This window comes from Daphnia magna, linkage group LG7 (genome assembly GCF_020631705.1).
Source record: "Daphnia magna isolate NIES linkage group LG7, ASM2063170v1.1, whole genome shotgun sequence".
NCBI classification, from domain to species: Eukaryota; Metazoa; Arthropoda; class Branchiopoda; order Diplostraca; family Daphniidae; genus Daphnia; species Daphnia magna.
In genome coordinates this window covers 8,855,385-8,879,815 of record NC_059188.1, presented here as the reverse complement: position 1 = coordinate 8,879,815, position 24,431 = coordinate 8,855,385, and the positions used below count along the sequence as shown (strand labels likewise).

General features: G+C 39.5%; 4 protein-coding genes and 1 long non-coding RNA gene across 5 annotated transcripts; 1 reads left to right on the top strand and 4 right to left on the bottom strand.

Moving 5' to 3' along the window:
* Positions 1 to 160: 160 nt before the first annotated feature.
* Positions 161 to 1,988, bottom strand: LOC123474083. The gene is made up of 6 exons (XM_045175922.1): positions 1,661 to 1,988; positions 1,485 to 1,601; positions 1,176 to 1,416; positions 877 to 1,108; positions 609 to 795; positions 161 to 538 (listed from the first exon to the last, which is right to left on the bottom strand). Exons 2-6 carry the CDS (start codon positions 1,498 to 1,500, stop codon positions 402 to 404), a joined length of 813 nt encoding a protein of 270 aa, XP_045031857.1. The 5' UTR covers positions 1,501 to 1,601; positions 1,661 to 1,988; the 3' UTR covers positions 161 to 401.
* A 476-nt stretch (positions 1,989 to 2,464) lies between these two features.
* LOC123474018 lies at positions 2,465 to 3,223 on the bottom strand. The gene is made up of 3 exons (XR_006648637.1): positions 3,082 to 3,223; positions 2,869 to 3,020; positions 2,465 to 2,787 (listed from the first exon to the last, which is right to left on the bottom strand). It is a non-coding gene; the product is annotated as an uncharacterized LOC123474018 (long non-coding RNA).
* Positions 3,224 to 3,749: 526 nt separating this feature from the next.
* On the top strand, positions 3,750 to 5,886 carry LOC123474548. Its single transcript, XM_045176759.1, has 6 exons — positions 3,750 to 3,872; positions 3,947 to 4,054; positions 4,138 to 4,200; positions 4,272 to 5,124; positions 5,189 to 5,615; positions 5,794 to 5,886. The coding sequence occupies exons 1-6, from the start codon at positions 3,755 to 3,757 to the stop codon at positions 5,884 to 5,886; spliced, it is 1,662 nt and encodes a 553-aa protein (XP_045032694.1). The 5' UTR covers positions 3,750 to 3,754.
* Positions 5,887 to 11,879: 5,993 nt separating this feature from the next.
* Positions 11,880 to 12,546, bottom strand: LOC123474649. Its single transcript, XM_045177012.1, has 3 exons — positions 12,327 to 12,546; positions 12,107 to 12,266; positions 11,880 to 12,025 (listed from the first exon to the last, which is right to left on the bottom strand). The coding sequence occupies exons 1-3, from the start codon at positions 12,459 to 12,461 to the stop codon at positions 11,880 to 11,882; spliced, it is 441 nt and encodes a 146-aa protein (XP_045032947.1). The 5' UTR covers positions 12,462 to 12,546.
* An 83-nt stretch (positions 12,547 to 12,629) lies between these two features.
* On the bottom strand, positions 12,630 to 14,457 carry LOC116927556. The gene is made up of 5 exons (XM_045176758.1): positions 14,002 to 14,457; positions 13,722 to 13,938; positions 13,017 to 13,640; positions 12,857 to 12,949; positions 12,630 to 12,784 (listed from the first exon to the last, which is right to left on the bottom strand). Exons 1-5 carry the CDS (start codon positions 14,047 to 14,049, stop codon positions 12,630 to 12,632), a joined length of 1,137 nt encoding a protein of 378 aa, XP_045032693.1. The 5' UTR covers positions 14,050 to 14,457.
* Positions 14,458 to 24,431: the final 9,974 nt, after the last annotated feature.

Genomic DNA, 24,431 nt, shown 5'->3' with positions numbered 1-24,431 from the left:
GTCACAATATTTTTAAAGTTATTTTACTTCTATTGGTAAAATAACAGATTTCTTACTTTTCAAATGTTGGCGAATGTTATTTGCTTTATATTTAGCTGAAAACTGCATACATCGTATTTTGCAGAGGAAGTTATTATTGGAAAAATATGAAAGAAAAAAATTTACAGTCCACAATTTGTTTATTTTTCGATTCATGTTTCACGGCGATGTTGGACATAGAATTCAACTATCTGAATCTGATGAACCTGAACTAAAGTACGAACTAATACAATCAAAATTGTTCCTCTTGTTTTTTCTGAAATTGGCTGCTTCATTTCCAGATGATTCCACGTCTTCCTCCGACGATTCAAAGATGTCACTTGCTGAATTTTTTGAGAGATTTTTTTGTTGAATCTGTCCTTCTAATTTTTTTCGTTGATTTTTCTCTTTCTTTTCTCTGTGCCCCCATTTTTATCTCCAGATTCAATAAAAAACTTTTGTAAAGACGTTTTGAATTGATTGGGGTCGTATTTATCGTGATGTCGGGATAAACAGGCAGCTAAATATAAAAAAGTGTTTATCATTATTATTTCATTTTTATAACTTATATAAATTACGTCAATTATTACCACTAATGCAAGCCAAGATAGTTGGGCAAGATTGAGAAAATTTGTTTTTCTGTATTCCTTTGTCACGAATAACAGATGTTCCTTTAAAAGTACATAGCTGGGATAGCGGTATGGATATCAGAGTAGCCATCATGTTTTTGGCAGTTTGATATACTGAAGTACCAGGTACCATTTGTAGGAATGCCAACTAGAATTTAAAGTTACGTTAATAACATTACACATTGGTTTTCTTTCTGTGAAAATGTAGAAATAAATATAGTGTACGTACCAAATCGTTCTTTATAGAAGCCCCATCATCGCTAGCTATGCTATCCTCAAATTTCACAAGTTCACTCCAATCGTCGAAAGGCATTGTGGGAAGCTTGTCCTTCAATAATTGAAGTCCAGAAGGAGAAAAGACTCCAGCAGTACGATTATTTTTAATCTCTATCACCATTTTTTCTGTTCGCTTACTTCGCTGATCCATTTTGATCAGTAGACGACTCATTTGAGCAGGAGTCCTGGACAAAAAAAAGTATTTAGATGTAGTTGCATAAAATAGAGTATTCTGAAAAAGGCCATACGTACAACACCATTTCTAATTCTGAAGTATTTTTCTGGATTTTGCTTCGTCTCTTTTGACTGATGAAGTTGATATCGCGGACTTTGCTTGCATTGGTCGCTCTAGATGCCTGCGTTGTCTCCTGGTATGAACTTTCAAAATCTTGTATATGTGATGGTTCTTCAATTGTGTCAATATTGATACCAGAGTCGTTGCTCATATCTTCATATCGCGTCAACGTGACCTGACAATTGCGCTTAAATAATCCTAATAACAATAACAAATTAACTGTTCTGCCAATATATAATAATAACATAATATCTATTGCCATTTACCTTCGGGCGCAACCATATCTTTCTCTAATGATTCGGAATTTGAAACAGTGCTGACTGTGGCCGTTTGAATGACAGCTTTCAAAGATTTGCCTCTATCCACCCCACGTTTTCCGGATACTAATAAAAAAAGTAACTTATTATGATACTACAACTTAATAATAATAATCATATATTACCTTCGGGGACACTACTATTCGGTATAGATGGGAAATTTGAAATGTTTTGTTGTGTGGGCTTCTTGGCTAACGACTTTTTCACTGAGGGCAGCGTAGTCCTGGTCGATTCTTGCGATAGAGCTTTCTCACTAGCTTTTCAAAATTCCCCGATTTCGTAATCATCAGCATACTTTTTATTCGCTATTCTCAAACGCTTTACTTGCTCAGATTCTTCAAACGTTTCTCCTTTACTCAGTCGTTCAACTCGCCGATATGCAGATTTAATATCATCTAGTAGACAAATAAAATATTTTACGTTAATAATAAGCAGATGACGGTTAAGTAATTATAGAGCGGAAAAAAGATTATAGAACTAGCTGTTTTCAAGGCTACTATGCTAAAAGAAATATAAATGTAGTTCAAGTCATGATTCCCGAATGTAAATAAAAACAAACGCTCTCGTTCGCCATCTGTTGGTAGAATCCACAACTATTTGTGTTGATCTCAATTAAATGCAAATTCAATATATTTTTTTAATTTGACGAATCAGAGAATAATTTTACCACCCAGGTAGCACACAGACTCTGTTTCAGGTCTGTTACAGATCTGTTTTTGAGAGTCTGTAAATTGTTTGTAGTGTCCCACTTTTACAGACTGTCACACAGGTCTGTGACAGACCTGACTTACAAAATCTGTATAACAGGTTTGTTACAGACCTGACTTACAAAATCTGTATAACAGGTTTGTTACATAACGCGTACCACAGTCTTTGTACTACCAACTGTTTACAGATCCGTCGTTTCAATAATACAAGTATACAACTCACGCGATTTAAAATTTGTATTCAACACGCATTTCATTTTATACACCACTTACACATGATTGTCCAAGCAAAATTATGTAAAGCTTTATGAAATTTAGCAATAGTTTTCAATACGGAGCGCCCATCCGATATAAGTTGGTGATGCACGGCCAATTAATTTCGCATGATGGAGTCGGGACTGCGGTCCGCGGATCAATTCTGGGAGCACTATTGTTGAGCCGTTGGCAGCATCCTCTGGCTTGCCCGACTGTGCAGCTTCAGCCGGTGGGGCAGGAGGCTGTGGTTTGGGTTTGTTCAAAACTGGATTCATGCTGCTTTCAAAAGCCTGCAAGGAAATTTAAATGCATGTTAATTATCGTGACCTAAGAATTAATCGTGATGAGGTAGGGAGAGTGGGATAATTTACCTGGTGTTCGCTATGGAAGGCAGCGGCTTTAATAGGCAAGTCCTTAGTCTTAAGAGTTGCCTTCACACGGCTGATGTTGGCATCCAACCAAGAAACTTTTTCAGCAATTGGAAAGGACAATCTGATAGCTTTCAGTCAGTCTAATTGCAAATCTAAAGCAAAATCCAAATTAGAAATAAACCAAGAATAATGAAAACTATTGCAATAACCTACAGATCGCTTTCCATCAACACACATGATAGCTTGGATGATACACGAGTAGTGGCAACTTTGAGCATGGTTAACAAAAACCCTTTTTAACCATGGTGTTGGCCTTTTATTTTTCTCGAAAGGACAAACTGATAGCTCTCAGTCAGTCTAAATGCAAATCTAAAGCAAAATCTAAAGCAAAATCTCAAACTGCAGTTTGAGAGAAATACACATATGAGGAAGTTATCCAATCCCATTCCGCTGGCTTCATGCTCTCACCACGTTGTTTCACTTGTTCACTAACTTTCATATCAGCAGGAAACTGGCATTTCAATATTTCTGGCTGACACCATTTAGGATTTAGAACACTGAAAACCTGTTTATTTGCCACTTCATCGTCGTAAACTTTTGCGACCCAATACCGCTTGTATGGCTTTTCTGGGAAACGTACTATTGCAGACATCTTGGTAGCAGAACGCAGACTTGATAAACGTGATTGCCTCTGATGATGCTAACGGCACGCAACGTTGCATGACCATTTTGTGAGAAGCTTAATTCGTCTATTCGAGAACTCATCTAGCGGAATAACAATAGTACTACAATAAAATTCCAGTTTTTTTAATTTATATGTATTATTGCCACAATAAATGGATGGCCTGTCATAATTAACCACGCTTGTGTCATATGATTTGCAATCATGAGTTCGTCTAGGTGGACAGAAAATAGGGAAGTAAATAAAGAAATCCAAAAGCTAAAACTTCAACAGCAAGAGCAAAATTTGGTTACTTATTTCAGTTCTTCATCAGAACGATCAGGTATAAATAAAATTAATGCATCTTAATATAATACCGATTCAGGCATTTGGTCAAAACTACTTTATTAAATATAGATTCCGGAACAAGTGCTGAAGAAAATCGAAGCGAAAGTTCAGACAATGATTTATATAGTGGAACATCCGACAGAAATTTAACAGATGAAAGTTTAAGAATGACGACAGGTATAATAATTTTTCCGTGCAAAGTGATACAAACAAACTTTCTAATCAATGATTAAACTTTAAAATGTCTTTAAAATATATAGAAAATTTACTACTTCACCAGGACATTTGTGCTAGGGGACAATTGATTGAATTTGAATCTTCAGGTATTATCTTAAAATTAAATAATACTTTATTATGGCTCAAATCAAATCATTTCTCTGTTTTTCATATATAGCCTCAGATAGAGATAACAGATCTGCGGTATCTGCGGCACATTTTGACAACTCCTTACATAATAATGACACATCATCTTTATACACAACAACCACAGATTCTGCTGCAATTTATTACAACACAAGTACCGATAGTAGCTACAGCGATGAAATTTTAAACAACTTTGATGATATTGTAAATGAAAATCCAATTGAGGAAGCTTTTAACGGACTAACCATTACGGAGCGTATCGCACAGATAAAAATCAAGACTAATTGTTCTCTAACAACTATCGCTGAAATTTCAAATCTCTTACGCGACTTGGGGCATAACATACCTAAGGATCCAAGAACCATTATGAAGACGAAAGTTTGCGACTTAACCAAGTTAAATAACGGTGTCCAATGCAACAGCAACTCATTCGTCCACCTTGGATTAATTGAAGGGATAAGGAAAAAATTGATGAACGCCGACAAAAAGCTGATGATGCTTATTCTTCAATTTAATATTGATGGTTTACCGCTCTGGAGGAGTAGCCGCACGCAATTCTGGCCAATTGTTTGTCGCATTATTAATTGTCAAGATAGTAGTGAATTTCTCGTCACTTTACACTGTGGAGTTGGAAAACCGCTAAGCGTCAGATCATATCTTCGGCCTTTTTTGGACGAATTAAAAGCGCTTTTAAACGACGGAATACTTCACTTTGGGCAAAAATTTGACATTCGAATTGGCGCTTTCTGTTGTGACGCACCAGCTCGCGCATTAATCAAGCAAATCATTGGACACACGGGATATTGCGCATGTGAACGATGCGAAACACATGGAATGAGATCTGATAATAGAACGACGTTTCCACAACTAACGGCAGCTTTAAGGTATTTATTATTGGTTAAAAAGCTACTGAATTATTTCTTGTAGTAAATTCAAAATGCTTTTCAGAACTGATGAGTCTTTTAGAGCTGGTTCTGATGAACATCATCATAATTCCATTAGCCCTCTTGAAGAAATCGATAATTTAGACATGGTGTTTGACATACCGTTGGATTATCTTCACCTGGTTTGTTTTGGAGCCATGAAACGCCTTCTGAAAATGATTTGGTTGGAACAACACCCCGATTGCCTGAGTAAGCAACAACAACGATTGATAAATGAATTAATCAGATTATGTGCCATGCAACTACCAAAGGAATTCAATCGAAAAGGTCGATCGCTTGAGGATATAAGTAACTGGAAAGCCACAGAATTTAGGACGTTTCTTCTCTACACTGGTATATATATTTTAAGAAACATCCTCCCTTGTCATCAGTACAAACACTTTATTTATTTCCTTGTTGCTATTCGAATACTTTGCAATCCGAAATCTACGGTAGACCATATAAAATATGCCGATCAAGTCCTGAGACATTTTGTGACGAACTTTTCAGCTTTATATGGTGATTTTCATATTGTTTACAATATCCACTCTTTGATCCATTTGGCAGGAGACGTTCTTATTCATGGCGCGTTAGATACATTTAGTTGTTTTGGATTTGAAAACTATTTAGGAAAACTCAAAAGGCTTCTTAGAAATTCAAGACTTCCTCTCAAGCAAATTGTGCGAAGGTTATCAGAAATCGATGCTATGCAAAGTGCGATGAAGAGAACTGGATTAAATGAGCGTTGCGGAAAATCGAAATCATATGATACATTCGCTACTATCATTCCACAGTCTAAAAATGATTCCTATATTATCGTTCCAAGGGCTAGTCATCCAATAGTTATTAAAGTTACAGCTATGGATTCATTATATGTTACAGGTTACGCTCTTAGAATAGAAAAAGGCGTGATGGTAACTTTGAAGAGTTCTACTCGCACCCAGCTAAAGCATCTGAATTAAATGTATATAAAGTGCGCGGCTTAATAAGGCAGAAAAAATGGAATAAAAATGAAATTAAGAATGCTATAAAAGCTGTTTTTCTAAGAAATAATGTTATGCGCGATTATGGTTTAGTGATTCCACTACTACATTTGTCATCACAGTAATTATGAAGCAGCAAAATAAATAAACACGTTCAAAAGAAATGTATGTTTACGAATTTATTTGTTTTGAGTGAATTATGCATAAAAACGTCCAGGCTCAAAAAATTCAAACATTCATTTCAAAACAAATAAAACAGTATTATTAATTAATTAATTAAGAATTATCAATCAGTTTTATTTAAAGTTATCGAAAATAACAGTACTGACATTTGCATCCTGAATGTGTAAGACAAATCATAACACGGTGGCGTAGAGGTAAAGTGTTATATTCGTGATTCAATAGTTAGTTGTTCGAGACCTATGAACGACTTCGATTTTTAGGCTATGATTTGTTCATTTGGGCAAATTATGTATACAGAACTAACGTAATGAATACAATAAAAGTTATTTAGGATTTTTAACGCATGGTAAATGAAAAAGAATATAGCTTTTTCATAACTCAACGTTCGATTCCTTACTTAATGGTCCGTTATTGGTAAAATAACAAAAAATAATATTGATTTATTATTCTTTGATAAAAGTCATTTATTGGGAAAACAACAAAAAAATTTAACAGCCACCTTGTCGCAAAAAAGTAAAAATATAATATTATACCAATATATGGGTTATCGACCGAAGAATATTGTCGGAAAAAAATATTTTACCAATAAAGATCTGCTAGCTGGGCATGTTCGTTTCATTTCAGAAGGGAATATGTGACATAAAACTGACTGAAACAAACATGGTTACCCATGTTCATTTCATTTCAGAAGACCATATGTGATATAAGTGACTGAAACAAACATGGTTACCCATGTTCGTTTCATTTCAGAAGAGAATGTGAGAAATAAACTGACTGAAACAAACATGGTTACCCATGTTCGTTTCATTTCATTACACAGTAAAACAAACTAATCTGACTGAAACAAACATGGTTACCCATGTTCGTTTCATTTCATTACACAGTAAAACAAACTAATCTGACTGAAACAAACATGGTTACCCATGTTCGTTTCATTTCAGAAGAAAAGAAGGAAAATAAGACTGATTGAAACAATCATGGTTGTGCATGTCCGTTTCAAATAGTCTTGAATAAAAAGAAAACAGAGAGAGAAAATAAAACCATACTGCCCTGCATAGACGAGTCAGGCGTATAAAAGTGAAATAAATGCCCATATGATAATCGGCATCTGTTTGCCATCCAGTTACATTGCTAAATTGGAAATATGAGTCAAAGAGAAACAAAGTAAAAGATTACTGTAACAAAATTGCGTTAGAAAAGTATTATTTACGTTTTGGAAACACTGGTGACTCCTGAATACTGACTGTTTAATCTTCTTTATTAATAAAGAAGAAGAAGGTAAGTACTAGGAAGCGGAGAATAGCACGGGAAAATTTAAATTCCTTAGGGAATCCTCCATTGCAGCACCAAAACCTGAAACTGACCAACGTCACATTTCAGTTGAAGTTGGACTGTTTTACGTTGAACATGTCGCTTGAAAACGCGGAATGTTTCCTAGGACGTGACCGCGGAGAATTTGTGGACGACATGGATTACGTTGTGGAGGAACTACTGGATCGGCGGTAAGTTTTGTTTAGGCTACGTGTCTTATCTGAGTACTTAAAAAGAGCATTTTTTTTTGGGGGGGGGTGGTTTTCTTTTCAGTGTTGTTTTCTCCGAAACTGGGAGAAAAACAGACCAGTATTTAGTAAAATTCTCTGGTTACCCTGATTCGGACAATCAATGGGTGGGCGCTAAAACAGCGAAACTCCACAGTTTAGTGCGACAGTTCAATGCAAAACGGAAGTTACAGACTACCAGGTAATTATTCACAATTTACTTCAATCCAGTACATATGTTTAACACTTAGTTTCCAGAACACCAGAGATTGAAAACGACGAGGAACAACCTTGTTCAACGGTCACGTCATCAAGTGAAGCACTAGAGACGTCAACTAACAGCAATCATGATTTAAACGTGGAAAATGTTGTTCGGTATCTGTCGCCGGAGCCTTCATCAACAAGCATCACTGCACCATCCTCACGTACAACATCGTTAAGACGGACTTTGCCACCAACGTCAACTACGCCACAACCAGAACAACAACCTCCGTTAGCTGGATCAAGTGGCAACACAGCAATCACCATAAGGAAGAAGAAAAAAAAGAAAAGAAACATAGCTTTCTTGATGAGACATAGAAAGTGTATAATACAGTGTTTCGTATTTTTTTTTCAAATCAATCCAAATCCAATGAAATCCAAATCCTCACGGATTTTTAAGGGATTTGGATTTGCCTTATTTTTCAATGGCTTGGATTTGGATTTGCCTTATTTTTCAATGGCTTGGATTTGGATCGGATTTGATCCCCACAAAAAAAACCCGGATTTTTTCAAATCAAATCCAAATCCTTTATAAAGATTTGTTTTGGATTTTTTTCCAATTTAGAATTTTTTTCCTGTACAACCCAGCCACTGTTTAGTATTTACCTTTCTTGTCGTCTGCAGACTCTGCACTTGATCCTCTTACGTCCATCGTGTGTAAGACCAGACATATACTCTTTACCGTTTTATTAGATTGAAAAATTTCGTGATTTCGTCATCGTATATTAAAACTATTAGAAGGTAAGGAATGCTACCAGTTAGCCGTTTTTTCCACTAGGCACTAGGCAGCCATATCTTTATTTTATGGTCACTGAAAAATAGTTATTGTGACTCTTGTAGGCCTACTTCTATTTCTTATCTTTTTGGTATTTTTTGTTAGTTTCATGACTTGCATCTAAATGCAACGACGATCCCGTGCCCATAAAGGGGCCTGTTATTATAGTTTTAAAAAAATATGGATTTTGTAAGAAATCAAAAGTCGAACAGACTTTTTAGCAAAACTTCTATTAAAAAGTAAACTAATCCAATTAAGTCTTGGATTTTTATTTGATATGAAATTAGGGATTAAATTTTCAACAAAATTTTTTTTCATGCAACCATCATTCCACTTTTCCATATTGAAGGGCCGCTATTACTAACATTCGGTCCGCTCAACCATTAGCGGTTCCTCCGCCCCACTACTAATGGTCCATCCGTTTCCGCCGTCGTTGGCTCAGTCATCCAACACATGGATAATGCCTCCGCCTCTACCATGGATGGCTTTCCCTCCACAGCCGTGGATGATTCTCCCTCCTCAATCTCGGATGCCAACACCCACTAATTCGTTTACGTTTCCGCCCCAATAATCGTTCACAGAAGTTTTTCAAAAAAAATCAAATGTAAGGGTAAGGTGTTGTTTGTGTTGCACAATGTTTTTGAATTTTATTCCCCGTTTTAAATGCCAATGACAACTAAAATGCTGGTAGCCTAAGAATCAAGAAAAAGCTATTTAGAACAAGGATAGAAATATACACTCTTGAGATAAATTTAAATTAACTTGTTTTTTTTGTTTTGTTTTAATTTTTCTTTATTCTGGAAACATCTGAGGGAATACAGAAGAGAATCTGAGAGGTTCTTTGGCACAGACAGTTTCGCTTTCAAGAGCCTGGAAGAACTACGTAAAGCCATGTTAATAAATGTCGGTACAGGAACCCCCCCCCTACCCAAAAAACCCCAAAAAACCACAGACAAATACAAAGAAACACAAAACAACTTGTTCAAATTGCAGATTGTATTCAAAATACGAAAAAAAGATGACAGAAAATCTAAATGAAACAGCTTGGAATAACCAAAGATCAGACACCATTTTTAGTTACACTCGAATCCGAAACACATTTCTTCTTATGCCACTTGCAAACGGTTTCATACTCTGCGGAATTCTTTGACACAGGAGTTAACTAGGAAAACAAACAAATAATCACATTCACAAAATCAACCCAAAATTTAATCACCAATCAAGAAACCTACTAGAATTTTCCCGCTAAAAGACAAGCCCAAATACATCTGCTCTCGGAAGATCGTCACCTTTGCATCCCTTACCTGAAGACGGTAAATGTAATTACCATTCAGATTTTTAAACTGCGAAACATCACCATTCCAGACGTCGAAGACAAACTATACAAAAAAAAGCCAAAAAGATAAAAAACAAATCACATGAAAAGAAAAGGACAAACTCACTGTTTCACCAGGCAAACGTTCCTGTTTGCCTGGAACTATCGTACACTAAAACTTCCTTCTTGGATTTCTCAGAATGCGAAAAAATAATGACTTCATTGCTGGAATCTTTAACGATGCAATCAAGATCTGAAACACAGCATTTCAATAAAACAAATAAACCGAAATAGAATTTTAAAAAAACCTGACCTATTGTTATGCTTCAAATCCTTAGCATCCCTCAAACTAGTGATAGGAATAGGATAATGACGAGTCACCACTGGATCACTATCCATTAGATAAATCTAGAGCGTACCAAACAAGAGTTAATCAAAGAAAAAAAAGAAATTCAAAACTCACCTCTGTAAAAGCAGAAAATTCCATCTGCAAAGCCAACATAGGTAGATTGTGTACGGGTCCTTTGTATTCTTTCAGTCGGCATTTGCTCAACGTGTAGGTTTTACCTTCTTCAAGAAGATTCTCAAACTTACTGCAAAGATTAAGATAAATAACCCCCTTGACGCATTTGACCCCATCGGAAAAAATCACGTCCATATGATTATTATTGGAAATAAACGTCTTTCTAATAAGCTGCGCCGTGGTCGTCCAACTGAAACAAAAAAAAATCAGCCATCAATCACTAACACCCAGTGCACTACATTTTAACACCTACTTTGACAAATCAATAACCAAATCCCTAATCAAATGCGTTTGGGAAGGAGCCACTTTTCGTTTTTTTAAAATGGATCCAACGCTCACTCCATTACCATCCTCTACCAAATCTCCATCGCGATCAAACTCATCTTTTCGCACCAAAGTGTTTTCTTCTACAACTTCTTCCAAGGAAGACAAGTCACTTACAGACAACATCACTGTAGGAGATATATGAACTATACTGACACCAACACTCACGGAACTCCCATTTATACTCCAACCATAACTCAACGCATTGAACCCAGACAGAACGCTTCCGTCTTTTAGACGTCTTTTTACCCAGTGATTGGGACCGTGGGTACCGTTTAAAAGACGTCTTTCCATGGACCTCACTCGGAACCTTGCTGGTTAATATGTCCGGTTTTCCGTGTATTAAATGGGGCCAAAGCTGGTTTTATATTCGCCCCTTTCTTGGATTTATGTTTGCGTGTTGAGGGTTTGTTTTTGGCTTTTTGTGAGCGTTTGGTCTTATACTTCGGTTTAATATTTTATAGATTTTCATAATGTTATTGAAATTACAAATAAATTTTATAATTCATAATATATTTCTCGCCAATGTAACGTTTTAAGACACATTTACTTAAATATATATCAAAATAGTCACAGTTAGTAAGCTCTTATAAAGATATCACACAAATGAAACAGTTTAAAAACCAAGGTAACATAATAAGCAATTCGTTGGCTAAAATTATGCCAACACTTCAAAATAAATATTGCCAAGTTTTGACTTGACTAATAAAAATGGCCACGCCGCTGACCAGTAATAGAGATAGAATAATATATTTTAAAATCAACGAAGACGACTTGTAAGTTTCTTGAAAATATCTTGTAGGATTCGAAAGTTCTAGTAATCGTTCTCGCCGCTTTCAGCTAATTCATCTTCAGTATCATCTTTTCCCAATTTTTTAGGTGCCGATTTCAACCAACGACCAATTTTTGTTTTTACATCAGTTTCGGTCAGACGCACACCAGGAGTTGAGCGAACACACTCTAAAAATTTTAACGATTTTTTAAAACATAATCATTTCATTTCATTCAAAAAACGATTACAATATAAGAAATGCAACCTACCAGTTACTAAATCCATAATTTCAGTCTTGTCAAAGCGGCGTTTGTTCGCATTTTGTCCTTTAAGGCAGAATTGAGCTCCTACTGAAAACTTCATTAGTTTTGATAACATATTACCAACAACTCGACTTTGTGAACTGCCAACACCAATTAAGTACGTCCTCTACAAAAATAAAAAATACGTTAAAAGGTAAAATTTGTAAATGAAGACAATGCTAGATACCATTTTTGATCTCTTGATTTTGTCCTGTTTGAGGACAGCATTAAGGGTGTCGAAAAACTTAAAATCTGTCACTGGAATATGAAACTCCTCTTTTATTCCGTCTAAATCTGGTTCTCGCGGAATAGTGTTGTCCATCACACCTGCGAGAGTATTTTTAATATCTAAATTTTGTGCTTTAATCTGTTCTTGGCCGCGAAGAATCCTCTTATTTTGTTCAATTAAGAAATCAATTTTCTTTGAATCTGAAAAGGGAGAAACGATAAAAGCTGATCCATTTAAATGGTAATGGTATAATACAAAAAGTTAATTTTTACCAGAAACAAAAGTTGAAATTTGGGAAGCTTCTGTTGTTCTAACCGTAGTTGAACGCTGTCTGTAAATGCCAAACTCCATTGAAGTAGACGACTTATTTGCACTAGAAATTCCATCGTTTCCTATGCCGTCCATTGCCAACGAACCTACACGAGCATAATAAATAAAATGATGAGAAGAAGTTCTTAAATTTATAATTAGTATTGTAAATTTACTACCATAGTCTGGCAATGTAGACTTTTTGGCATAAATCAGAGGGACCACTTCTGTGCCAACAGTTTTTGCTCCACCTTCTGTGTTATCTACAGAACCTATAGCTTACACGATAGAAAATAAAAGATTCAAAATATAGTAATTGTGAATATATGTTGTGCATACCTCTCGGTGGTGGTGCCGACTTTGTTTTCGATGTGCTGAGACTGATTTCAGAATTTGCTGGTTTCTTTCCAAGCCCAGATGGAATAGTTGGACGCTGAAGTTGTGGTTGTTTTGCTGTGACAGCTTTACCATTTGATGATGTTGGTGGCACTTGTTTCTTACCAGTTACTTGACTCTTGTCTTGAGGAATGTCATTATAACTGGAAGAAGATGGGGCTAGTTCCACGGAACACATATGCGAGCTACGTTCACTGTCTTCTTCTCCATCTGAACAACTAGCACGGACCCTTTTTTTATTTGAAGTGGGAGTCAGAGCAGAAGCAGCGTAAGCATTCCTTTCCTTAGCTTTATTCCTTCGAATGTCATTTTCACTGGAAGAAGATGGGGCTAGTTCTACAGAACCCATATGCGAGCTACTTTCACTGTCTTCTTCTCCATCTGAACAACTAGTAGCAGCACGGACCCTTTTTTTACTTGAAGTGGGAGGGAGAGCAGATGCAGCGTAAGCATTCCTTTTCTTAGCTTTATTCCTTCCACCTCTGCCTCGGTTGTCAAGATCTGTGCTGAGCACCACTTCACCAGCAATAGCACTGTCGAGCTTCTTTTGTGCTCCTGCATAAGTGTCTGAAAAAAGGAAAAATATTTATCCATAAGAATTAGTTCGATAAGACATATGTTTTGCTGAATGCCTTATTACTAGCTTACCAAACTTGGCTACAACTGTTATGTTGTACAACATCCACGTTTCCTTGTCAATTACAGCTTCCTTCATTATCAAATTTACTAATGCTTTTGGGGTAATTGCATCATCCTCACCTGGCCAGTAAATTTTGGTCTTATTCCCGGTCTTTTGTACCCATTTGAGAGGAGCCACATTGAACTGAGCCACTCCAACATGGTGGAATTTAACTATAGCAAAAGACTAAAAAATCAATTTAATAATACACTATTGGGAATAATACTTCATAACAAATTTCCAACTTACATAAACTAGAATTTGAGCCGTTTGTGGTGTAACCTTTCCTCGAGCCATGCTGGATTGGGAGCAGCAGAACACTTTCTTGTAAAATTTTATTTTTCTTTGTTGAGTATACCCAGAGATAACTCTGACTCTGAGTCTCAGTATACCTAAATCTCACGTAGACAGGAGATAAACGATAAACTATTCAAAATGACAGTATGTTGGAAAAATTCGACACACACTTTTCGACACTTAGTTCAACGTGGCTAGAACAAAAATCTGCACACTCTGATGTTCGTCACTTTCGTCAATGAGGTCGTCACGTTGCGCGTTGCCAGATTTCAACATTTAATTTTCGTTGTGCATTAGCGGGAAAATTGCAAAATCTTTTTTCGATGAATAAGGAATGCACAATGCTTTGCATTTAATTGCTGAAATTGGCCAAGATTTCTGACACGACATTTTAGAAGTGTTAACTGAATAAATATCAATTCTTGAAGATTGAAGTGGCTTAGCAAATAAGTCAGTTTTTTGCCAGTTCAATTGTTGTCCAACGATGACGACTGCGTTATTATGCTCGATTATATTTGAGATTTTAACTACGGATTCATCTTCGAGAATCACGCAGCTGTTGGCGTTATCACATTTCAAAACCATTGATTTAAAATGATTTTCTTTGAACTGTTTTCCTGGTCCTGTACTTAAAATGGGCCTACTAGCATGTTTAATTTTCAAGAGAGTTTTTCTAGTTACCATCTGGTTGGAATGAATCAAATTAGTTTCTTGCTCACACATACGCCTAACAATTTGAGCTAGAACGCATTCGTGTTTTCGAACCATTGCCTTCACTGTCTTCATGTTGTTTTCAAAAGTAAATGAACTGTAGCGGTCCAGTGCTCCAAATCTAATTACATCGTCAGCCAAGTGAATGAGGCAATGAACGTTGTAGGAAATGAACGAATCCCCATAAAGAAATTTACATTGTTCCACTAATAGAATCAATTAATCTTTGGCGTATTTGTTATATTCCGTTTTTTGACAGAGATGGGGCGATGACAGAATTTTGATTGCTGTGTGCAATAACATAAAGTGATTGTAGAAATCTTTTAGTTGTTTTGTTCCTTTGAAAATGTTTTTTAATACGGCTGGACCTGTGTACAAAAGGAATTGGCGCAATTCCGTCGCCTTCCATCGTGCAAGCTCAGCTAAAGAACGAGACTTTCTCGAAAAATCATTTGGAATGAAATCGACAATATTCATCAACGCATCAGATATTAGGTCAATAATTTGACGACCAATTCTTATAGCAAGAGGGCCACGGATCCAAATCCACAAGAGTTTACGCATTACACCAAGGCACACGCAATGCATATAATCAATTTCGAATACACTTATCATGTCGATGTCCAATTGTTCCAAAATTGACGTGCCTGTGTGGTGACCTTCGTGAGTTTTATTTCTAAAATTTTTGTCATTACGAAGTGGAGAACATGTTTCCACGAGAACTACGCGGCCCGCCCACTTGCCATGAACCACACATTTTGGACAACATTAATATTCATTGTGAATTTTGATTGACTTCATTAGCGCATTGGCTGGTGCGTCACAACTAAATCCAAAAATGACTATTTTTCATACTTTGCCACGATAAAAAAATCCGTCACGCTGAAGTTGAAGGGCTTCGTTCACAAAATCCTCCAAGTAGTCGTTGGCGTTTGCTGGTTTTGAGTTACCTTGGTAAACTCCTAGTAGGAATGGAGGCCATTTCTCCATCAAGGAGTTAAAGAACCGACATTGAATTGGCCAAACTTGGCATCCGGATGCTTTTGCAAGTGGAAGGCCGTCGGCATTTATAAGAAATTTTAAAACTTCATCCAAGGTTTCGGTCAAATGGCCTCCGTACCTATCAAGCATATACTGAATACGACGAGCGAGCCCAAAATGATAATATTGACCAGGTTCAACTTCTTTAAGTGGTGTTGTCTTCATTGTTTTAAGTAGCGTTTTACAACTTTTTGGAATATTTAATTTGTCGTAATCGGGCATAGTTGGTAGCACATTATTTAAAAGACCGTCAACGGCATTTTGTTTAACGCGATATTCGACGGCACAAGACGCAAGTTTATCTTTAAAACCACGTGCTGGAACGTCATCAACTAATTGGATTTCAGTTGTTAGTTCATCATCACACCATGCATCTTTGGTTCCATCATCATCGCTAAATAGCTCGCATTCATCATCAGAACTTTCTAGCGGATCCATGTCATTTTCGTTGTAAAATTCACTTACTGTTTCAGAACACTTCCATTGGTGTTCTACTTGCTGGGAATCGTCATTGATGAACACTGCCTCTTCAGTTGTATCCTCATAAGCGCAGTTATCTTCTCCCCCCCCCCCCTGCCACACCACCGCCATTATTAAATCCTGCAACAGAGAAATCTGCTTCAACAGATAATAAAAAATTATCCATATTGTAGCGTGGGGAGTTACTTGAAGACCCGGGTAGTGACTAAGACACGTTTATTCACCGTAAACGTACATAACACTACAACAGATATAAGTAGACTGGGGGCACAGCAAGGGAAACGTACGAGTATTTATGCACTTATGTGGACAGCAGCTACCGGGGAAAATATCCGCTGACAAGACTGCCGGACATCTCGGGTAGAGTTGCGGTCAATAACTGATACAGGAGCGCCGGACGTGACAACTAGTCCATGGGGCCTCAATAACCGCGACATCTCCCTCTCTAGATAGCGAGTCGTCCCGACCGCTATTACTTTCCTATAAAACTCTATATCCCAAAAACTCAACATACCATGGAAAACATTTGATCCCTCTACACTCTACAAAGACAACACCATGCCAAACATCAACTGAGAGAGAGAGAGAAAAAAAAAACAGTACATGAGTTCATAAAATAACATAAGTTGGGGGATTTTTCCATTTTCAGCAAGTCAACCGCTCCCGCCATCGAAGAATTTCCATGCAGTGTCGCTCTTCTCCACCAATTGTGTCTTCAGCTTGGCCAAGTCCTCCCCTCTGCTTCTCTTTCTTTGTCTCCGGCTGCTTTCACGCCGCTCTTTTTCTTCTCTACATTAATTCCTCCAACATTCTCTCGATTTTTTCCAACCTCGTTTCTACCGTTTCATCTTGCTGTGATGGGTCATACGTGGGTTTTTCCTCCCTTCCCATAACTCCCAGCATTCTCTCGATTTTTCCCAACCTCGTTTCTACCGTTGCATCTTGCTGCGATGGGTCATACGTGGTTCTTTCCAGCCTTCCCATAACTCCCAGAGCCCACTCGTATTGCTTCCCTCGATCGGTCATCTCCTGGAAGCGCTTTACTTCCTGGAGGAACTCATCGCAGTTAGTGGGCTTTAAGCTCCATAATTGTTCTAGTACACTAGGTCTCAACCCCTGCCAGAGATACGCTAGCTTCGTGGCTTCGGCCATACGCGCGTTTACCCTCCTGCACAGATCAAGCACGTCGTAGTAGTACTCCAGGGTCGATTCCTCAATTCCCTGCTTCCTGGCACGCAATTTGGCCTCGTTATGTCGCACATAGTTTACGGGCGTAAACTGTGTCAACAGTGTCGATTTAACTCCCCTGACCACCGGGGGCCCTTGTACGTCCGACCACGCATTGGGAAGATTGCCCGTTGCCTCCATGCACGCATACCATTTGCCCGCAGCCCCCTCTAATGACAGATCAATGTGATCCCGTAACTCGTTTTCACCCCATCGGTTGTATCTACCCACCTTTTCGTAGCGATGGATCCAACTCACTACGACTTCCCCATCCCGACCGGTGAATGTGGGTGGAGTTTGGAATTTGATTTGGGCTGCCATCCCTACGGTATTGAGGGGGGCGACTGCCGCGGCCACAACAGAATTTCTCGCTAACCTGCCGCGTAACAATCGAGCGCTTGCAACCGAAGATCTCCGTCGAAAAGCGCCAAAATCCCACTCTACTCCCTCTTCACTGTCCTCAGAATCAGAGCTGTCCTCGCCGTCCGCCCACGCTAGAGTTTCCTCCTCGCTAATACTAGCTTGATGTTGCCCCAAATTACTTTCTCTCGTTATTACCCGTGTACGGTCTTCCCACCCGGATAATCCTCCTGGCTCACCTACACAGTCGTCCACTCGACTCCCGTTCCTTCGCACAAGGTTACTCGGGTTGAGGGTTTCGACGATACCACCTACAATTGCTTGATCAACCCTTGGCGCAAATCGCCCAAACTCGTCGCGAGGGCGTTGTGTTCCCCTGGCTCTACCAGCACCCCCACTCATCTACTGCCTTCTGACTATTTGTCTAAAATCTGATCCTCAGATCGCTTAAAACGGCAACTTACTGCCCCCCCCCCCGACGAACGACTCTTCGTCTAAATCCGATCTTCCGATCGCTCACAACGGTAACCTACCGCCTCCCGACGAACGACTCTTCGTCTAAATCCGATCTTCCGATCGCTCACAACGGTAACCTACCGCCTCCCGACGAACGACTCTTCGTCTAAATCCGATCTTCCGATCGCTCACAACGGTAACCTACCGCCTCCCGACGAACGACTCTTCGTCTAAATCCGATCTTCCGATCGCTCACAACGGTAACCTACCGCCTCCCGACGAACGACTCTTCGTCTAAATCCGATCTTCCGATCGCTCACAACGGTAACCTACCGCCTCCCGACGAACGACTCTTCGTCTAAATCCGATCTTCCGATCGCTCACAACGGTAACCTACCGCCTCCTGACGAACGACTCTTCGTCTAAATCCGATCTCCCGATCGCATACAACGGTAACCTACCGTATCCTAAGCCCCATTAGTCACTACTAGGTCTCATCGTTCTCCCTAGAATCTCTTATGGTGTCCCTATGTTGTCACACACTAATCGCCCGTCACACGGCCGGTGCTGTGGCTTCGTACCCCAACAGTTTAAGGCGCGTGGCCAGTTGGGTCGACGACTCTCGGAAGCCCCTAACAGCCCCCGCCTCCGCACAACCTGAGCAAAAGAGTAACAACGCAAGGACTTACCACAAGTTCTGCATCTCCACCATGTAGCGTGGGGAGTTACTTGAAGACCCGGGTAGTGACTAAGACACGTTTATTCACCGTAAACGTACATAACACTACAACAGATATAAGTAGACTGGGGGCACAGCAAGGGAAACGTACGAGTATTTATGCACTTATGTGGACAGCAGCTACCGGGGAGAATATCCGCTGACAAGACTGCCGGACATCTCGGGTAGAGTTGCGGTCAATAACTGATACAGGAGCGCCGGACGTGACAACTAGTCCATGGGGCCTCAATAACCGCGACAATATTTTGTTGCACTTTTCTTCTTTTTTGTCGTCGCCCAATATTTTCACTGTTAGAAGGCAATTTTATTTTCTTGTTTCAAAAACACATAAAATTATCAGAGTTCAGCACACACAGACACACACAGGACGAGTACGTGTTTTTTTACTAGAGACTTTCACTTCTTCTTTCCCAATTGGAAGCACAGTTGCCAAGAAACATAATAATTAAGATTCTCCAAAGCGCACACGCCAAAAAAGGAACCAAACCAGTTTTAGACTCATTTGGGCCAATGAGAAACAAAAATTATGCGCCCATAAAAAAACCAATTTGGGACTCAACTAATATTTCTTTCCACTTTCCGCGTCGACATTGAACGGACAAAAGCTGTCTTTTTCCCGCCAATGTGGATGGTACAACTGTGACGGTTTTTTTACCAAAATAAAACCAAACATTCTGTCTGGGAACACGTTCTACAAATTCCCTTATTTAATGATCTCATTTACAAAGAATATGACGCACAAGTCGTCGTTTTCCTTGCGAAATCAACGCTCTAATAATGACAAAGACATTTAACATGAAACACCAAATCACCCCCAGGTTTCTGCCTTCATCCCGTAGCTATTGAGGAAAACAGAAATTGGTTTAATAGGGAATTTTGGCAACAGGCAAATGATACCAAAAGCTGAAACGAACAAGACGTCACCATTGCATCGCCGTCGTCACCATATCAGGTTCACCATCACAACGGTCAGTACTCAACAGTCAAAAGTGTTTTCAGAACGTAAGTAATACAATTTAAACGCAATTTTGTTACAGTAGTCTTTGGTTTTGCTTCTCTTTGACTCAAATTTCCCATTGAGCAACATAACTGGATGACAAACACATGCCGGTTATAGTATGTGCATTCATTTCACTTTCAAACCACTCATTCGTCTATTCAAGGCAGTATGGTTTTATTTTCTCTCTCCCTCTTTTTTTTTATTCAAGACTATTTTGAAACTGACATGGATAGCCATGTTTGTTTCACTCAGTTTAATGTTCCACAATCTCTTCTGGAATGAAACGAACATGGAAAACCATGTTTGTTTCAATCAAAATAAAACTGACTGAAACAAACATGGTTTTTTGCAAGGTGGAAAGGGCGTTTTCGGTTTTTAAAAATGCGTTTCTGATCCTAACCGAAGAACCGTTCCACGAAGCCATGTAAACAAATGGTTGGGCGACATTAGCTTGGGTTCGGTTGAGTTCTGTTTGGTTTGGTTAGTTCTCGGGTTCCCTGGACGTTCTGCTGCCCTTAAACGTTCTGGCTCCTACCATTCTGGCTCTCGCAATATACGCAAAAAAACTGTAGCTTACTTATTATTTGCCTTTCTGGCCCGTTTTCCCCGCCGTTCCGGCCCTTATTTTTGGTTCCCTTATGGCCCCATTGTTTCCCATTCTGCTCTTAACGAACAAACGAGAAAACCAATGAATATAGAAGTTATTACCAGCAAACTAATGATACAGTTTCAATTTTCCAACATAGCATTGCATAATTTAGGTTCATATAGCATTACCTTGTGTTTAGTTAAAAGCGTTCGTCCATATTACGTTAGTTTGTGTTAAGTTAATACCGTAAAATAATACCGTTCGTCCACATTGCGTTAGTTTGTGTTGAGTTGATATAGCGTAGAATAATCTAATTTCTACGAACTGGTATATGTACGTACTCCGCCGAGAAACCCAACGTGTAATCTTGTGCAATACCGTATATTTCAATGCTCAAGTCTTTTTATTTCTATACTAATAAAGTTAGAAAAATAACTACTATCGCTTTCAATACCATACTATCTACGAATCTGAACGTACTACCATAACGTGTTCGGGTAGTAGGTAATAGGCTACGGTATTGATAATAATAGTATGTATAGAAATATAGTGTATATCACTAACTTCATTACTGTACTAAGAAAATTAGTGTCATTATATATACACATAAACTAGTGTTGTTAGCCATATTATTTACTGTACAACAATAATATCATAGTGAGAAACTTAATGATAGTATGGTACAAAAACTTATAGTTTAGTTATATATAGTATTAAAAGACAGTGTTACACGGTATTACACGTCGGGCTCCGCGCTGGAGTCGTCTACCAGTTCGTAAAAATTCAACTATTCAACGCTATTTACTTAACACAAACTACCGCAATATTGACTTAAATTATGTAATGCTATGATAGAATAGTCCAATTATGTCTCTTATTTCCTATACCACCTCTTTTCCCATTGTTTTCCCTATTTTTCCCCGTTCCGTTCTCCGTTCCGGCCAGAATGGGAAATAATGGGGCCATAAGGGTACAAAAATAAGGGCCGGAACGGTGGGGAAAACGGGCCAAAAAGGCAAATAATAGGTAAGTTACTTCTTTTTTTGCGTATATGGCGAAGGCCAGAATGATAGGGGCCATAACGTTTAGTGGCAGAACGAGAATGGTATGGGTCAGAACGTTCAGGAGCTACGCCTGTTCAATACAGCTTGCGACCGTTTACATCTTATTTGTTCGACAAAAATGGGCAGGTCAACATTCAGTTCTGGTTCAGAAGTCAAAAGGTTACACAGAAAAGGCCAAAATAGTTACAAGGAAACCGGCAAGTGAAAACGGTTCTGGGCTTACGGGGCAAAAGCGTAGGGCCAAACCCAACATGGGCCAGAACAACCGATATATATCCAATCGACTGACAATGAGTGAAACCTATCTGCTTTCTTACAAGGTACGTGCAGGGCTGGACTTGGCTATCGCTCAGTTCACAAGAATTTCACATAGACGCAATTGTTCTGCTACAAATAAAAGAAAAGGCGATCTCAGGCGGCGTTCGCGTAACCAATCTGTTTGCAATATAGCAATTGCAACGCTCGTCCAAGCTGCGCGTGACAATGCTGGGCAACAAACGCCGTCACGTCTGTTGAACTTGCCGCCGTCTTCTATTGAGACTCCTCCCGCACAATCGCATCAAGGTAAATAATCCTGCAGGAAAACTACAACCATGTATCACATAACGGGTATCAAAGACGCCTGTTTGAGGCATTCATCATTTCGTATCTCTCATATCCTTTTCATAGAGGAAGCATTGCCTGGACCTTCTTCTGAATTGCCAAACCAGATTATCTCAAGTGGCTCTCTGCAATCTACAACATGGCGAGAAGGACAAGAAGACGACCTGTTTCAACCAGGTATTCTGCCCATATATGATCACGATGTTCCTTCCTTCAAATTATAGACTTCATCATTCTACAGGCCGTTCCCAACTGCGGCATGCTGTACACACTGATTTCGTAGTCCCTATGAGCCACGAAGCATCGACCAACACGTCTCTCGGATATATCCTTTACCATCAACAGGAAATCAGTAGCAATCCTACATTTCCTTGACTACCAGAACAAATTGGTACACCTGCACACAATTCCCATTTTTTATAATACCAAAATACATATAGTATTTGACTTATTTATCACGATTAATTTCCATTCACGTTAATAGGACATTCAGACGTACAACCGCTTTCTATGTTCCTGTTCTCTATGGGGAACCCATCGTTTACAGAAAACCATCCATCACCATCCAGCGGGGCCGTCCAAAACCCGTTTTTCTCCACAGATGCCAATACCCAAGCAGCTGCATGGTTGAATTTCCCCATGCAGCGATTACAGACAACCCAAAGCGGCGTTGCGCACGTTCAGTCAACATTTTCCCCGACATTCAATACCGCGCCTGCATTTCAAGGTAATACAGACAGTTTCCATTTGCGTTTCCGGCGTTATTTTTCTGCTGTTATGATGTTACACTGACTCATCACGGTCACAACTCCATTAGGACGGTCACAATCACAACAGCTTGCTACACCACGACTGAGTACCAACCAACCGATTCCTGTGAACAATCAACCATTCTTATTCAACCTGCCCGTTCACAGCCCGCTTTCCTCCGCGGATGTCAATGCCCGGTCTGGTTTTTCAATGTTTCAACTGCAAACGAATCAGGGTGCTATTGCGCACATTAGGCCAACAACGTTTACACCATTCAACACCGCACGGGCATTGCAAGGTAACATACGTCATTCAATAAGAACATTTCGCAATGTTTCTTCAATGTCACTATTCTTATCTCAAACTCTTTATCTACTTAGCAGGACGTCCACAAATGCAAGTGCATCCTACAAAACAGCTGCTTAATCGTAGAGGACGTTCAGCTGGACCATTGCACGGTATGCCGCTCCTTAGTTCGGAACGACCCTGTTCCCGGCCAAACCGGCCACCCGCATCCGACGAACCTGCCCGACATCCGTCTATCCCCATAAATACCAATGCTCAGGCGGAAGCATGGGTACGTTCTCCGATGTTCCAACCGCAAATACCTCATTGCACTGATGCAGCCCACGTAAGACCACCACCGCCTGTGTCATCCAGTACCGCACAGACATTGCAAGGTAAAATACTTAGTTTCCATAAAAATATTCGTCTGCAATGTACTTTCATGCTATTTTTCCTATGCCACTATGCTTATTCCAAACTCGCATCTACGAATCAGGACTTTTACAACCGCTAACGCATCCTACACGACAGCCGTCGAACTTGAGAACACGCTCATCCGCACTACAGCATGGTATACCACTGCCATATTCAGGACGGTCCTGTTTCCGGCCGAACCAACCATCTGCATCATGCGAATCTGGCGGACATCCGCTTAGCCCCCCGGATGCCAATGTCCAAGCGGAGGCATGGCTACGTTCTTCAATGTTCCAACCGCAAACTACCCAGCGTCCAGATGCTCGCCGTGTTAGGCCAGCTCCGCCTGTGACAACCCGTAACGCGCCTTCATTCCAAAGTAACACGATCGACTTCCGTGAATGTCCCCTTCAAATTCCTTTACTGGCAATGACTCCATCTTTATCGAAAACTGTGTCAAAGTGACAGGATACCCGGCTGGACCATCACATGGTATGTCGATGCCGTCTCCAGGACGGCCCTATTCCCGGCTAACCCAACCACCTGCATCGAAGGAACCTGCCCGACATCGGCTTACCCCCGAGGATGCCAATGCCCAGGCGAATGCATGGCTACGTTCCCCTGTATTCCAAACTCAAACAACCCAGCGCCCTACTGCCCACG